Below are 17,500 nucleotides of genomic sequence, written 5' to 3'. Positions count from 1 at the left end.
TATCAGAATGCATATTATCCTGGATCCATGAAATAACTGGCCTTTAAAAATAAAAATCTGCCTGCTTCTATGGGAATTTAACATAGGGGTGTCCTGACTTATGCACCCTGTATTTTAAGGAAGAACACTTATTTATTTACGATACATTATTCATTCACAAAGAAAATTGGTGTCCTTAAAGGTTGGATTTTTCCTCATTTTTTAAATTAAGGCATTAAGATCAATTTGCAAAAGATGATTTTAGTCAACTTTAGAATGGGTGTATTCACTTATGCTAGACACTGTGTGTGTGTGTGTGTGTGTATATATATATTTGTGCACATGTTAAGTGTACAATTACATTCTTAACATCATTACACAAAAATATGTAAATGCCATGGTTGACCAATCAGAATCAAGTGTTCTAGAAAGCAATTTAATAAGTGAGTTTAATAATTTACTGTTTCATATATATATATATATATATATATATATATATATATAAAGTTTGCATTCACAATAGAACACACTCACCTCTGAATCAGATACAACATCAACATCATCACCTATACAGTCGATGAAGTCGTACGCCATCCCAAAACTACAATTAACAAAAAAGTCATGGAAAGATCAGCTTCACTAACACTAACATTTCAATATGCAAACTCGCATTAAATATAAGGTCCTATTTTATATTAAGGCCTGGTTTCACAGACAGGGCTTAGATTGTGCCTGGATTAGGCCTTAATTAGGACATTTAAGTTGCTTTTATAAATGGGCCTTAGAAATAAACATGGTGTAAATCTTGAGACAAAACAATAGCACTGACATATTTTAAGATATCTCAGTACAAGTTGCTTTCAGTTAAAACAGCTTAAACATGCATTTTAGTCTAGGACTAGCTTAAGCCTTGTCTGTGAAACCAGTGGTAAGTGTCTTTAACTATGTACTAAGATTTAAAATAATAATTTGATACAATGCACTTATCGTATGTTTTTTACATTGTAAAAATACCTGCATATTATTGCGTCTGTAATTAATTTCCATAATGAAATCTATAATTACACTACTGACCCTTCCTTTACCTATTAATCAACCCTTAAACCTAACTATACCCGTATCTCACCTCAATAGCAGCACAAGTGTCTGGCAATACAACATGAACAGAATAAGTGCTTTGTTGCACACCAAAAACTGAATTTGTTTTTAATGTAAGTGCATAGCAGTTAAAGACACCTAATATGAAGTGTGACCAAATAACATGTAACAGTCATACCTGGAGAAGGGTTTGCTTTTCCTGCTGGACCCGAGTACGGTGGTCCCCGCAGGGCCCAGATGAGCGTTCTCTCGCAGCCAGTTTGCTGGTGGCAGCTTGAGGTCGGTCTTCTCCTGCAGTAATGCATAGGAGGTGGGGGGTGGAGCGGCCGAGTACTTCACTACCGCACGACTCTTCACTTCATTGTTGCCCAGACAAATCACCGCCTCCTAAAGAACAAATAACAAATATTTCAAACACAACTATTAGGTTGCAAGTCCCCATTCACCTGAATAGGACTTGACTGATTATGTTACAAACCAGCCACATTTCCATAATAAACAATATGCAACCTAAACACACACACACACACACACACACACGTGATCAGTGCAACTGGACAGTGTGAAATGCAGCAGTCTGTCATCTTACTGTGATGACAGAGTGTTAGATTATGATGTTACAGTAAGTCTGGACCTGTTTGTTGTCTTCAGTGGCAGTGTTGCTGCTGTGATCCTCCTCATGTCCGGGATCTGAGTCTGTCTTCTTATCCTGAGAGCTCATATTCATCATACTCATCCATCCAGAAACGACGGTTCACACGAAAGCAACGTCCAAAATACACAATCAACGATTCTTTCCCTTATAGATTGTAAGTGATCATAAATCTGCTTTACTGAGTGCACACATCACATCCACTACAGCACCACACAGCAAACTATGTTGCTTCTTTAATCAAGTCTCTCGCTGTTTTAGCTTAAATGTCGATAACACATACCTACAGAAGTTCGTCAGATTAATTGATAACTCTCAGATCATCAAATAAAATCTAATAAATTATGTTTGCAAGGGAAAATCTATGTCTATCACCTGGCAGCTTCTCAGTGACCACTCAAGTTACTGTACCTCTCACCCGGAAGTAAACGTGACGTCATCGAAGCCTTTTTCTAGAAAAGAGTGGAAAGATGTAGAAATTCTCTACAGGAGTGTTTTTGACTACAACACTACATATGCCTTTAAACACATTAATATAAATATATTATATTTATTCAGAATATATACGCCATATATACATGTTACATGTCGGTTTATTTGTAATACTTTTTATATATTACATAAACAACACATTTTACGTAAACTTGCATATTATTAAAATAACTACGTTACATTTTTTGTTATGTATTAGCCTATAACAAATTATTATTTTAATCCACGATATTATTATCGAAAGCATTGCATTTTGTATAGTAGGGCAATAAATCAATTTTATATATTATTTTTACGTTACCTATTTTATCACAATGCTATTTTTATCCTCGATATTTCCACATATTCCATGTTAACATAAATATATTTATTGTGATTTTGATCATGAATATCGTGTGTGTTCTGTTGCCATGGTTTCAAAATCACTGCGCTCTCACCTGAGTTCACCCAAGTTACTGAGTTCGTCAGTCAGTGGCGTTTTGGGAATATGTAACTTTTAGTTGAGTGTTTATTTTAAATTCATGCAGTGACAATGAATAAAGGAGGCAAGAGATATTTTAATAAGAACCAGAGCGGAAACTGGGTAGGCTAACCACACTTTAACGTTACCTCTTTACTATATGCGTTTGAGCTAATTTTTTACATCGGTCTCGCATATTTTTCTTTCTTTCTTTCTTTCTTTCTTTCTTCATCTGTCGGTTTTGCTGTTTTCCAGTTTGTTCACGCTGGTTTGTCTCGGACTGGATGTGGACAGTCACGTGATCTGTGTACGAGCACAGGTTCAATGTTGACACATGGAGTTTCTCAACCCCTGACTCAAACACAGGAACGTTATCCCAAATTATTCATCAATCCTGAAAAGGTTAGTCATTGCTATTAAAATAGAGTGATGTTTTACACTACAATGACCATCTACAAACTTACTTGCAGATAGCAAATTCTGGTGGAAATGGAATCTGGAATATGTAATCAGATTCCAAAAATGAAGTAACGTTAGTTGTACTTTTGATTAGATTTTATTACATTTTAAAGTACTAGTAATTACTTTATTTATTACATGATGATTATTAGGTATTCTCACAATGGCAGTAAATTATTCATAATTTAATTTAGGCCTATTCGTCCTACTAACGTTAGTCCAGTTCTTATTTATCTTCTAAATTTTCCTTTTTAAAAAAAGCCTATCTTCCAGGTTTTTGGATTCAAATCAGATCAATCATGTCAACAAATCATTTCACTTTTACGTAACAAGTGTTTTCTCAATTTTGCAACATTGCATATATAATCTGCTCCTCCTGCCAAACACATGAATTAGCCTACTATTTGAATGATCATTTAACCATTTAATAGTCATTTAACCATGTATTACTGTCTTTGGAAGGCTCTTTTCCTTCAAACACATCAAAATGTAGGCTACAAATTCACATAATTTCATATTTAGGCCGACATGCAATGCAGGGATTCCCCAACATTTTTGTCAGCTGAACATCTTTATATATACTAATATATATACTTGAAGTAAGTCATTCGATTTTATTTTAATAAGTTAGGTCGATTATAAAATTAATTGAATAATAATAATAATACATAAAATTAGGTCCATGGTTCTCTGATGTCGGTTAATGGTCACATGACATGGAGGTAAACAAATAATTAATAATAGTAATAAAATGTAGTAGGCCTAAATGTTTTTAAGGTTATATATTAAAAAAAAAAAAAAATTTTATAGATTAATAGATTAAAATCACAAACGCATGTAATGGATTATTTTTGTCATGTAATTTGGAATCAGTAACCGAATACAATTTGTATCATGCTGATCAACCCAGTCTTTCTGTTGCAGAAAACAATGGGTAGAGAATATCCATTGTCAGCGCATGATAACCGCACGGCACTGCAAAACACTATACATGTGTATGATCGGGTGAGTTCATCATTACAATAAACAGTGATTCTATCTGTTATATTTCATGTCTTTATACTCATTTCACTTTGCATGCATTTATGTCTGAAGGGTCTAGGCCGTAAGAAATGTCTTGAAGAACATCGTCAGCATAACACTCATTACTGCCTGTGCCATCATTATGACACCTTGAGTCCGGCTAGTGCAGCACAGTGGGAGAACTCAGCTTATCGGACTGACTTCCTGCCCAAACAGGAAACAGAGGAGAGAAAGGACCCAATCAGAAGGCGCTTTCCCATAGATCACTCCGCGAGGTCTCAGATGAACGCTACGGCTCAGGCCGGGGAGAGTTTCATGTGGTTTGGAAGGGACGACTCTAACCAGTACACTCCACTAAGTGTACTAGCAGCCACCAACCACTCCTTAACTTCCTAAATAAGACAATCAGAGAAGATCTGACTGTTTATGACACTAAACATGATGCTCAGGGGGTATTTCTGTTCACTGCAGTGCCATGGGTGGAGCGTGAAGTCCAGCCCCCCCTCTTTAGATGTAAGGGGTGGAGCTAGAAGGTCCAACCACACCCATAACTCTTTCCCTCCACCCATTAGATCCACAGAGGTGGAGCTAGACGTCTTTGTCTCTGCAGTGAGTAGCACCACTTTGCATTTCCAAGCAAGTGTCATTCTGTGATTTTACCAGCAGAGATCAGTCTCTTATTTTGTCTGTCTGTGCCACTCAACTGGCATCACTCAACTTTATATTTGCAGTGTTAAAAATGTTGACATGTTTCATTGTGTAAAGAAGAGTATCAGTGTTGAATGCAGCATACTGTATAATAAGAAAAATAAACATTTTCAGCCCAGTCTTATAAAACAGAAAAATGTTTTTTATACAATATTGCTTATAGTATTATAAAGTCAAGTCGTAATCTTTGATCAAAATAACTCCCCTCCCTCTTTCAACGCTATCTCGTCTCTTCTCTGATGATGTGTTTACTGGCGTTTGAGAAGCCGTTTCACTCATATGTCACAATAGGGAAGAAAAGACTATCACAACTTCCATTTTATGCTGACTTTAACCTTGCCTTAGCCTATAAGAACTAATAATGTTTAATAAAAATAGCTGTTAAGTGAGATTCTCTTTTCGCTTATTAAGAGAAATAATAGAAATGCTAAAGAGATCTCCTTTGTAATTTTTCTTTCTCATGGGAATATTTAAAATTAAACGGCCGTTTAATGTGGAATCTTACTCACCTGATGTGGTTCAAAGTGAGAAACAGGGGGATATAATATTGAAAGGGGAATTTGTGGGGATATAAGTGTAAAATAAACTCAGTGACATTTGGGCTAAAGATTAGTGCCTTTGAAAGAGATTAAACAGTAAGCAGCGTTACATTATCTCAGCTTCAAAGAGAGACCATAAGATTGCCATCTTGCATTTGAAACGGCAGCTGTGTTGCTAAATGTGCGCACCTGGAAAAGAGCAGCGCGGAGAATCCTCTGGGCTTTCCAGATTTCCTTCAAAAATGTGTCCAGATAGCAGAAACACTGAGAGAGACATTGAGGGAATTGCTCTGGTTTTTAGCCGCTGTTCTGAAATGCAATCCAAGAAAATGACATCTAGTAATTAAGTATTTATTTATTTGATGGTAATGAAGTTTTACACATTACATTTCTTTCATAACCTATTCATGAAAGATAAGACATGTTGCCATGGTGATGATGGCACCGAGAATTCCTTTTAACATTGTCTGTTCTGTTAATATTATCTGACTTACTCTGGTTCTGGGCAAACTGATAGCCTTGGTTTTCCAAATGCTAAACATCGATCTTGATATTATTTGTCTCTGTGTTGCTATTTATTGAAAGCTCATTGCAATTCTCCGCAAAGACTTGTTGAAAAATAGATTGCTGGACACAAGCTGATGGATTTGCTGAATTGAATGCAGAATAACCCGATTGAGATCAAAGAACTGCATCTCATTGAGATTCATCTTTTATTGTTCTGCCGCTTTAAAGGTCTGTACACACCAACATCCATCTGAGTTGAGTTTAAAAATAAATGTGTTTTCCTTCTTAACAGGAAACAATAAAGTTTTCAATATGGTTACAAACCTTTTAGGTTACCATGGGAATAATGTTTTAACATCAAAGATTCATGAAATGATAGTTAGATGTCAAGGTACGTTAGAATGCATTATGAGTTAATAGAGTAGATTATTCAGCATAAATCATTTCTGAATAAGAGCCTTAACTTAAGGGCATTCCAACCTACTCACTTCATTTCACTGGCCTCATTATAATTAATTTTGCCAGGTAATGAATTAATGAAACAGTCTGGCTTGTTTTACACGAGAGGTCAAGACAAATAACGTGGCCCATACCGTTCTCTCTGATGAAATAATTAGTGCATCTTAACACTCTAATTAGCCTTTTTTCCCCAGACAAGTGTAAACAAATGCTTCTTTGTAATGCAGAAATTAATTCAGTCCGCTTTACGTTACAATACGGGTGTGATCTTCAACACACTATCAGAAAAAAAAACGGACTAAAACTATCACTGTGGTGATACCCTTTCAAAATCTACACCTTTGTACCTATACAGTGCATAACTCAAAAGTACATAATTGGTTCCTAAATGGTATACTGTAAAAAAATATCATTAAGTCCCCCTGTAGTCAATCACTTTATCCCTTAAAACTCATCTTTAATCACCAAAATGACATATTTAAGCGATTTGTTCTTGAAAAAAATGTCTTCATGCCTTAAAATAGCTTGAATGTAACCTTTGCCTCATTTAGTAAACGCAGTTTTATGAATTTGCAAATTAGCCCCGCCCCCACTCATTCACACCAGCTCAGAGATAAACTTGTTGACGATCACACGTTGACGTGATTGGTTACAAGGTAGTTTGTGACATCAGAAACACCGACTGCGTTTTTGAGACTGTCTTTGGTTCACTGCCGTTTTTAAGCAGAAAATACTCAGCAATGGTGTTCACTTGTGAATTTACACATGATTTGTCTCATATTATATAAGCATATTAAAAACACAACATAGACATAATAACAATATTAAAACCTTGATTTTCACCACAGGGGGACTTTAAATTACCTGGTTGGGTGCTTTAAAATTTTGGGTTAATTGAAATATTTTTTTAAGTTAATACAATTGGTTTAATAAACTCAATATATGATGTTTTCTGCACCAAATTAATTATCTAAAGTTGATTTTACAAAAGATAAAAAGTTGTGATAAATCACAATTTTTTTTTAAAGTGTACATATTAGAACCTTTTTAAAAGGTACCATCTCTGACAGCTTTTGTTGCATTTTTTTCTGAGAGAGTATTTTTGATTTCCATTCATTATTATTCATATGGCATAATCCGGTTATGCTTTCTCCTAGTCGACAGCATCTTTTCCTTGACACTGTTATTGTGAGATATCACTCACTGTCGCCTCTCAGCCGCACAGTCTTGTTTTTCACCTCGGCCCTGTGATAACTCTGTCTAACCTTGAGAAATGGCTGCAGGAGACCCGGCACACACCAGAATAAACCTTCTTAGTGATGAAATATTCATTCAAATGAGGTGGAGAGGGCTGCTGCATTAGAATAAGTCATTGTTAAAAGATTGCTCACATCCGTAGAGGCGTACAGTGCATCATTGTGAATAGATCAGTCTGAGAGGATGTTATAACACAGAAAAACTCAGTGTTCTATGATAAAAGTCTGTACTCTGTGCTGCACCGGTTCACTCAAGTGCGTCTCGCATTTTACAATCACTGAGTCATCGCTAGTGAAATGAGAAATGAAAACAGCAGTGGACTCAGCCTCTGGAAAATGTTATTTTGCCACTGAAACAAATGGAAAAGAATGAAGTTTTAGCACATTTCACATGTGATGATGTGGTTTCTTTTTAGGCTTGTGAGGGTTTGGGGCTTTGTGTTTATGGGCCTTATGTAGCCCCGCCCCTTTTCAGTTTGTATTTCCACTGCATGAAGGTAAGATCTTACAGATTTATGAATGAAGCTTCCCCGGTCTACTGCATATGTCATGACATCCGCTTAAAACATTACAATGTTCATGATAACTTTCGGTAACTCTACCATAAGTAAATAAACTTCACCGGCTAATTATTGTTCGAGAGCGATGTCATAAAAATATAGAGAGCTACAGCAAAAATGGAAGTTTAAAGATGGTTGCGCACTTGTTTCTCTGGCACATAAGGTCTATAGCAAGGACATTTTTTGTTCTTTGATCATTTTAGTGTAAGCAATAAGGATCACACTTTAGATTAGGGTCCAATTCTCCCTATTAACTATTATGACTTTTGCTTCAATAAACTCTAATTACTGCTAATTAATAGTTAGTAAGGTATTTGTTAAGTTTAGGTATGGAGTAGGGTTAAGGGTAGAATATATGTTTTTTAAGTACTAAACAGACAATATCATAATAATATGCATGCTATAAGCAACTTAATTGGACCCCAAAACTAAAGTTTTACCACTAAGTTATGTTGTCCTGACAATAAAAAAAGATTGGAAATAAATATCTAAAGAACCATTTTTTTTTACTATAAAGAACATTTTGTGTGTTGGAAAGGTTCCATGAATGTTAAAGGTCCTTCATGGAACCACAGATGCCAAAAAATAGATTTTTTTTTTTTTAAAAAAGGTGTAAGTATGAATCTCTATAGACAAGTTTTTTAATGTAACTAAAGCACATTGAGTTATTTTGATGCATTTAATAAACTACATTCATGTCTCCACTTGAGCTAATGGATAATGTGACATTAAAGGGTTAGTTTACCCAAAAATGAAAATTGTGTTCGGGTGAAAGAGAAAAGTCATCTAAATTATGGGATAATTGTCATTTTTGGATGAACTATTCCTTTAAGGAAAGTCTCCATTTACGTTAATTAATCAAAGAAACTGCTAACTTGATTTATATGGCTGTTGAGCAAAAAACAAACCATATCAAACCTGCATCATTCCCAGCGGACATGAGCGCAAGTTTTGTGAATTAATTAGCTACGTTTTTGTGAAAGTGTCATAGTTCTTGACTGGCATATCAGTATATACATTCAGGTACTGTAAAGCAAAGGGTCAAAGACAAACCTTAAGAGTAAAATGATTCTGAATAGTATTTTGAGCTCAGAGAGGCAGAATGTAAAAGCGCTGAATTTGGGGGAAATTCATGATGAGTTTTTAGAGAATAGAGAGAGTCTGTGGATAAAACATATGCGACAATAACCCTGACGTTACACATTTATGTTTTATTATCCAGCTTTGCATATATGTATTTTTTCCCCGATGTCACTGTATTTTCATGCCGCATTTTTTTGGCCCTATATTTTTGAATTACAATGTTTACATGTGCACTTGAGTATATGTAGAAACACACATCTGATTTATTGTCAGAATTTATTGTCAATTTGTGAAAGTGTTTGTGTTTATCGGCTACTAAAAATGATGTCAAGGTCACTGTCTTGTAAAATAAACTACTCTGATTTTGACATATTCATACCTCCAACTGAGTGATGGGAAGAACCACTGACTTACATCTTGATGACATCACTGTCAGTTATGAGATGCATATTAACATTTTAAAAATTTAAAAAGAAAAGTTTAAACAAAATGCAAATATTTCATATGTTGCACTATTTCTCAGTCACTAATCAGCTTGAGTGCTGACCAACAAATGAAGACTAACAAATTCATGTTTGAGTTTTCACTCAAAATATAGCTCAGATATGTACTAAAAATGCATATTATAATAAAATATTATACTCTACTCCACATATTATCACATTATTTTGTTAAATGAGGTTGATTTAAAGCCATTTTACAGGAAACAACCCGATTTTTCAAATTGAATTCAAAATAAATTCAAGTAAGGTTAGGCCTATTTGACAGAAAAGGATGACAAACATTGCTGTCATACAAGTAACAAAAATCTGAAAATCAATACCAAGTGTCAAAACGAGAGAATTTTGACTGCCGAGATAGCAATCAATGCTAGTGGTCTGACTCTTCAGGCCTTCTGTGGTCAAACTGACCAGTGCAAACGCACTCGATGTGGGCGTGGCCCTCGCGCTAACCGCCCCGCTATTGGTCAGCTCAGTCCAATGCCCCGCCTCTTTCAAAAAAGAAAGAGAAAAAAAAGAAAAGGAAAACAGAGACATCTCAATCCTTGCAACTGGGGAAAAGATGAAACGTAGTGCACCATAGTCTTCGAATCACCTCCTCTTTTTTTTTTAAACCCAGTAAACCACCTTCTTTCGCTCTGAAAGCCAAACTGAGCCACATCTGTAAGTTATTTAAATCACCTAAAGCCAAACATCATTATCAGATATTCAGTTTTGGGACACGCTGGATTAAGTTTTGTAGCATTTTAAAGGTGAGTCATTAATCATGAACGCTTTTACGTGCATTTGAGCAGCGGGTTGATTCTTACTGGATATATGAACACGATATCTTCATACACACACACATGTATATATATAGTCGTTTATCCAGGTTAGATATAAGATGCACTCGCCGGTTGTTGGTTTAAGGAGCCGCGGCTGGTGTTGCGCGGTGTGTCCGTCCATGTGTGTGTTTATTCGCCTGCGACATGGAGGTGATGGGTGGGCTTTTCTCTCTGTGTTTCTAATATCCGAGGACATCTTGAGCCACACAGCGACCGGAATAGTTGCAAATGGAACGTCTTTGGTTGGTTATATTTCGGTTTTTGATCTCTGGCTACATTGTATCATCTGTTTCTTCGGGATTTGGTTACATTGTATTCGTTAGATCAAGTGAAAACAATGTTGACCATGTATAAAATAGCTTTATTAAAACTGTTGATACGTGCTATCTTAGCATATTTTCTTAATGTTGAATGTCTTTCAAGGGCACTATATAAGGAAATATACACCTGGAGACAACATTGAAGGTAATATTTATGTATTCAGTTGTAAACTGTGTGATATGGTTTTGGCCAAGTCAACCACTATTTGGATGTAGTTTAAAAGTTTAGTCTTGTCACTTAACTTATTGCATATACATTTGTGGTGTTTTTTGATTATCCCCTTTTGAATATCACAGATTTAAAACAAGATCTTAAGAAGTGTAGGTAGTGTGTGTGTGTTTAGGGTGATGCCCCTTTGTCTGTGTTGGAGGAGAGGGGGTGTGTACAGATGTTCACTACCAGGACATCTGCTGTTTCTAAGGGCTTTGTCAAGGGCCCTTTCAAGAAGACTCCGGGGCCGGAAGACTTTTCCAAGCTTAACTCCGCAAACTATCAAATGCAATGCAATCCTTGCCGGTTAATAAGATGCTATGTAAGTGTAAATAATCCATAGTGTTACTAGTTTATTCTCAGTAGGTTACATGTTTCGGTTTGATGACTAGAGACCTTGATTTCTGACACGTCCATTACATTCCCCGCTGAGAATTCTCACTTTCTCTCTCTCTGTCTCTCTCCGTCTCTCGCCCCGGAGCGCTCACACATCACACACTGAATCATAGTGTACATTGCAGCATATGAAGCAGGAAGACATTTATTAGAGTCAGACAGGAAAATGCAAAAGGCTTCTTTAATATTTATGGCATTCTGTTCTTCAGTTCATTTGTACTTCGGATCAGTGCTTCTCAAGTGGTTTTATATTGGATATCAAGTGGATCAAAAGTGCTTATTGTGCAGAAATGTCCTTAAAATCAAACTTGGTTGCATGTCATGCCATCTAATTTGACTAGCTGATGAATTCTCCCCCAAATACTATAGAGTTTGATTGGATGCCTAACCTCTGACATCAACTACAAAAGATATGGAAACTTTGGAAATAATTTTCTCTTTCCTTGAAAAGTCTATTTATTTTTGCTGTCCTATCTATGCACAGGAATATGGGTCGTGAATTCCCACTTCTAAAAAGTAGAAAATGCCTATTTATTTTGCTCAGGTCGTGTAAATGCATGTTTCAGTGTTACAACCAGGAAGTTTTCTGTTATCAGTCATCATCAGTCAGAGATGAGTGTGTCAAATAAATGTCCATATGGTATTAAAATATAAGGTAATAAAAGTTACGTGATTAGTAAACATCATTAAACTTTGACCTTTAGAGGCTTTAAATAATTTTGTAAATTCATTGAAACCACCCTTATGAAAAAAGTTATGAGATGGATATGTTTGACAACAGTAGACTTTTATGTCACACCAAATATTCCACAATTATTGTTGGTGTCATACAACAATTAGGCCTGTTTCATGCTATGCATCTGTTTGAAGATATGAGTCATACATGCCTTTTTAAGAAAAAAGCATGTGATGTAATGGTAAATTCAGCACATAAATTCATACAATATTTTTTGTTCGCTTTGAATTCATTTATTACCATGTTAAAAAGATTGTGGTCAGTAATAGTTTTTAATGTTTTTGAAAGAAGTCTCTTCTTCTCACCAGGGCTGCATTTAATTAATCAAAGTTTCAATAAAAACGGCAATATCGTGAAATATTATATTTTCTTTGAATATACTTTTTTAATACAATTTATTTCAAAGCTGAATTTTATGATACATCATTTTTTTTAGGATTCTTTGATGAATAGAAAGTTCAAACTTCAAAATAACAAAATTTATTTGAAATCGACTTTTTTTTGTAACAATATTAAAGTCTTTACTGTCACTTTTGATCAGTGTAATGCATCCTTGCTGTAAAACGTATTCATTTCTTTTTTTTTTTTTAACTTTTGAATGGTAGTGTATTTTACACATTTCAGGTAGACCATATAGTACGTGAAACATGTTTTATTCATATTTTTCATATGAGCTGCATTCATTGCCTTAGATGTACTGAATTGCTTGATATTTGCTGAGCTGTGTGTTTTCCTGCCTTTACTTTCAGTCTTTTACATGTGTGCATGCGTTCATTCCCAGAGGCAATGATAAACCAATGTGCATAAATCCAGTGTAGCTTTTTACAATTGTGTTGAGCCCGGGAATGTTGACATTCCTCCATGAGCGGCACACAGAAGTGAAATGTGTTTGTTTGAGTGTAGCTTGAATCTTAAACACAGACGTTCACTTGAGTGGTACACAGAGAAGATGAATATTAATGATTTCTCCTCAGTTTAATACCCTGTTTAACACACACTATTATGGCCTCTTCTGCATATACTCTAGTGTAGCATTCGGGTGATTTCTCAACAATAGGAGTTAGGAAGACTGAGAGGATGTCTGACGGTGCCTGATAGGAAGGTAATTGCTATGAAATTGGAACATGGCATCAGCCTAGAGCCGCAAAATTCAACCTTTTATTTCACTCGCCGCTCGTGTGAGAGTCAGAGACGTGTCTGGCTGTCAATCAGAATGTGATGAGATTCAGGCTCAAAATGTCTAAAAGAAAAGATTCATTCAATGCACACTACATTTCACTAGATGCCCCTATTTTCTATTAAAGAGCAAATTAATGAAGAGGTGTGGAAAAGAGTAACGGGGTAATGTACGATTGCAGGTAAAACTTTATTAGGTTCCTTTTTCTGTGTTGTTGCTGCTAGTGTCAATGAACCTCTTCTGTTTTTTTTTTGTTGCCCAGCCATAAATGAGCTCACACTCTTTCTCCTGCCAGAGTCAGTTGTAGGAAATGCTAAGGGCTTTGCTTCCTGTTTTCTCTCAAACAGACATGAGACCATCCATGTGCTTGGCAAGGGGGGTAATTCCTGGTGTAAAATTCTAATCTACCCCTGCAAAGTTAGATTTACCCGTGCAAAATAAAATTAGGTAAAATTTAACAAGGGTAGTTTTAGTTAATTGATTATGATAATTCTGTTTGTGATGAACACATGTATAGACATTTTGTATAGACAATATCCCTTTATGGTATGGCATTGCCATAGGGCAACAATTAATTTTTACTAATTTCCTTTTTATTCAGAAAAAAATACAATATATTGCACAATGGGAAATAAAAGGGCAGGCCTTAATGTAGCCAATGATGTGCTGTTTTTAAGTCACATGACATTTGAATGTCCCTCCAAAACTCTCTTTCCTAGACCACTAGACAGATGCATTCCACCATTGCACTCACATCTCTTGTCCTTTGCAGCGTCTCATGCATTATACAGTTCTAAAAACTCGACCCTCAAGTTCAAAGTAGTTCAACTTTAAAGGCAAGGAACTATAGGCAAAAACATTGGGAGTTTTTTCATGCACTGATCAATTTTGAGATTTTTTGCCCTTTCACTTCCATAAGAGGTGTTTGTTATTATTTGCCGTTTTTTATTTAAAGTTTGGAACAGAAGTTGCTATTGTCTTTTTTTCCCTATTGTGAGACATCCCTCCGTTTCCATATGCTCTACTTCTATTGAATAGACGCCTCGCGTTCAACGGACTTCATTTGCATAAAGATGGGCATCGGCCAGCTTCTTGACGCGCAACAATTTTCAAAATGAAGCGCCGCCTTCCCGGAATGCTTTGCGGGCACGACAAAGTCGCGTGACGTCACCCATAGGAATAAAGCGCGGCGCGACAGAAGTGTCGCACGGACAAGTGGATCAGCCATAGATATCATATAGAGACTTGATGCCCTATTGGCCGCTGTGGCGCAAGAAATGCGGCCGCCATATTAAGCAGGTCATACTCCTATTTGCGTTGCATAGCAGCAGTAGATTTCAGAGCACTGTGCAGTATATTCCTGCTCAAATCGGCGGACCATCACTCGGGGATTACTTTACACAAGTAAGATTTAACATTTAACATTACCGTACTATTAGTTGTATTTTGTGAACAAAATATTCAATGTGTCCTGTATCGTAGCTACGTGTATGACTTTTGCAGCAAAAAAAACGCGTGAAAATCAGTTCGGTATTCAGTGAGATATGATTAATTAAATGCGCTGGCAGCTCATTGCACCTGCCAAACAGATTACACATTTTTTATGGGATCAGCCATAGACATCATATAGAAAGACGCCCAATCAACCGCTACTGCCTATTGGCGCGGACGAGCCGTGGGGCCGCCATCTTAAACCGGTCACCCGCTCCGCTCAGTGTAATCTGTTTGGCAGGTGCAATGAGCTGCCAGCGCATTTAATTAATCATATCTCACTGAATACCGAACTGATTTTCACGCGTTTTTTTTTGCTGCAAAGGTCATACACGTAGCTACGATACAGGACACATTGAATATTTTGTTCACAAAATACAACTAATAGTACGGTAATGTTAAATGTTAAATCTTACTTGTGTAAAGTAATCCCCGAGTGATGGTCCGCCGATTTGAGCAGGAATATACTGCACAGTGCTCTGGCATCTACTGCTGCTATGCAACGCAAATAGGAGTATGACCTGCTTAATATGGCGGCCGCATTTCTTGCGCCACAGCGGCCAATAGGGCATCTAGTCTCTATATGATATCTATGGGATCAGCGTACACGTTTACGTCACAGGCATGCGCCAGTACAGGAAAATAACAACCAACATGTCGGATTATTTCCATACGTCGGACCTTCAAGTTGCCCTAGCAGCTCTGATAAACGTACAAGAGTCTTTTTGCTGTTCGCTTCGCCATGATTTGATTTTGCGCTACTAGGGAGAGAAGTAGAAGTAAGGTTGTACGTACGCAGGGGAGCGGACTTGGTGTTGTTGTGTGGTAGTGCTTCACATTGCCACCTAGCTGCCTGGAGTGCATACTACATCGAATTTCACACACTTTTGCGTTACCATATGCACGCAGATTTCCCCCCCCATAACGCTCGTCTAAACGCAGAATAAAAAGTTATAAAGCAACGCCACTTTTGCGGTTTCTCTTCTAGTCTAAACATAGCCTTACAGTACAAGAATATACTGTTTCCAATATTTCCAATATTTTTCCATTTGAAAAATGTTAATACTGATGATCACTGATACATTATGCAACTGAGTTTCCCTAAAAGGTTTTTATGGATCTGTTCTTTGAGGGGCCCAGGCTAAGGACATATTAACCCCTCACCCTCTCAGGGTGGAGCAGATGTCCCTTTAGTCAGTGTTCGGATACGAGGAAATTGTCCAAAGTGTGTGAAATTGCTGATGATTTTTCAGTATTAATCCCTGAGTTCCCTGAACTGAAATCATGATGCGTTGTAGGAGGTGATGTGATCAGCCTCTCCTGCAGGTTATTAGAGTTCGACTCCAGGAGTGAGAGTCAAAGCAGGGTCATTGAGTTTAGTGTGTTATGAAGGGGTCAGTGGGGCAAGGGGCCCCTTTATTGTGCTCAGACTGAGAGGGGTCAGGGCCAAATGCTTGGCTTATTATAGCTGTGACTATCACAGATCATTACAGCCATCGCAGAGGTTTTCAAATACTGTTTGTGAAGTTATATTACAAATGCCGGTTCACTTATTTTTGCTTGTTGCTATTTATTGTGGATTTTTGTGTGACATATATAGGGAGGTTTCTGTCCTACACCGAGAGGAAGAAAGCAAGAGATATGACTAAGACAGAAAGGGATGTGTTAAGATACACAGATGCATGGGAGTGTGGTCAAGTGTTCGAGACATTGCATGAGGAGATTTCGGTCCCAGAGATACAGATACAGAGGAACATTTTGTTGATGTTCGAAGTTGCGACGAAAAACATAATGCAAAAATAATGACTATAACGAATACTTCTTTCCTACGGATAAGAAATCTTAGAGTGAATATTTGGATCTCTGACTGGCATGTCTTAATACAGTTTGAGACATTGTTGAGATCTCTTCTGATACTCCAGAGGAGGCACAAGGCTAAAAAAAAACTTTTTTTTCTGACAAGAATATATAGTTGAGGAAAATGAGTGTTGTTAGCATAGACTGGAAGAATTCAATGAGAAATGTTTGAGTTCATATAGAGATCTCTGACTTTTGATGGTAGACTTTGGCATCTTTGTAAACATGAGAACAGTTTGAGACATTGTCTCATTAGAAAAGACTCATGTCTCCTCTAAATTGTTGTAATTTAGAGGAGACATGAGTCTTTTCTAAGGAGAAACTGAAAATTTCTATTTGCTTTAACATTTGCTCAAACAGTAGATAAAGAGAGGAAGAAGAAAGGAAGAGGATAGGGGAGAAAGTAAGATATGACTCAAACAGAAAGCGATATGTAGGGAGATATGGATTCTCACCAGTGTGTGAGAGCGAGGTCAAGCGTTTATGACACGGTTTCAAAACTCTGAAATGTGGTCTGCAAAACCTTGTTTTAAAAAAACGGTAGACATGGTGGTTTATCTTTTATCACGCTTGAACAGTGACACATTGGGAGCATTCTCGCTGTTCTTCTAAACACTTCCAGCGCCTCCTTCTCAGATAACCTTCTTGTGTGTTTCGACACTTTACTGAAGTTGATTTAAAACCTCTCTTTAGTCTTTTCTCTTTGTGTGCGT

At 36.7% G+C, this 17,500-nt stretch overlaps 3 protein-coding genes across 7 annotated transcripts in view; 2 read left to right on the top strand and 1 right to left on the bottom strand.

The window, feature by feature from the left end:
- The window catches only part of edrf1 (erythroid differentiation regulatory factor 1), a 14,684-nt gene extending 12,527 nt beyond the window's left edge, over window positions 1-2,157 (bottom strand). The window contains exons 1-3 of the mRNA XM_077238892.1: window positions 1,712-2,157; window positions 1,256-1,464; window positions 514-580 (exon numbers count right to left, since the gene is read on the bottom strand). Of these exons, the coding sequence (XP_077095007.1) occupies window positions 514-580; window positions 1,256-1,464; window positions 1,712-1,813 (378 nt within the window). The 5' untranslated portion in view covers window positions 1,814-2,157. The remainder of the gene's footprint in view (window positions 1-513; window positions 581-1,255; window positions 1,465-1,711) is intronic.
- A 500-nt stretch (window positions 2,158-2,657) lies between these two features.
- On the top strand, window positions 2,658-4,696 carry tex36 (testis expressed 36). The gene is made up of 4 exons (XM_077238931.1): window positions 2,658-2,804; window positions 2,937-3,083; window positions 4,065-4,145; window positions 4,236-4,696. Exons 1-4 carry the CDS (start codon window positions 2,754-2,756, stop codon window positions 4,557-4,559), a joined length of 603 nt encoding a protein of 200 aa, XP_077095046.1. The 5' UTR covers window positions 2,658-2,753; the 3' UTR covers window positions 4,560-4,696.
- A 5,515-nt stretch (window positions 4,697-10,211) lies between these two features.
- Window positions 10,212-17,500, top strand: part of ctbp2a (C-terminal binding protein 2a) — a 46,073-nt gene continuing 38,784 nt past the window's right edge. The window contains exon 1 of one of the 5 annotated variants that reach the window (XM_077238885.1): window positions 10,212-10,438. The gene's annotated coding sequence lies outside the window, so the exon portion shown is untranslated. Of the gene's footprint in view, window positions 10,528-10,763; window positions 10,842-11,006; window positions 11,065-17,500 lie in introns of those variants that run through there. The other 4 variants (XM_077238884.1, XM_077238889.1, XM_077238888.1 and 1 more) reach the window with 4 other exon arrangements.

The sequence above is a fragment of the Siphateles boraxobius genome, unplaced genomic scaffold (genome assembly GCF_051911475.1).
Source record: "Siphateles boraxobius isolate OS27281-9 unplaced genomic scaffold, OSU_SipBor_1 22, whole genome shotgun sequence".
In the NCBI taxonomy this organism is placed as follows: Eukaryota; Metazoa; Chordata; class Actinopteri; order Cypriniformes; family Leuciscidae; genus Siphateles; species Siphateles boraxobius.
Note: the sequence above shows the minus strand (reverse complement) of the source record. Positions and strands in the feature narration are given on the sequence as shown.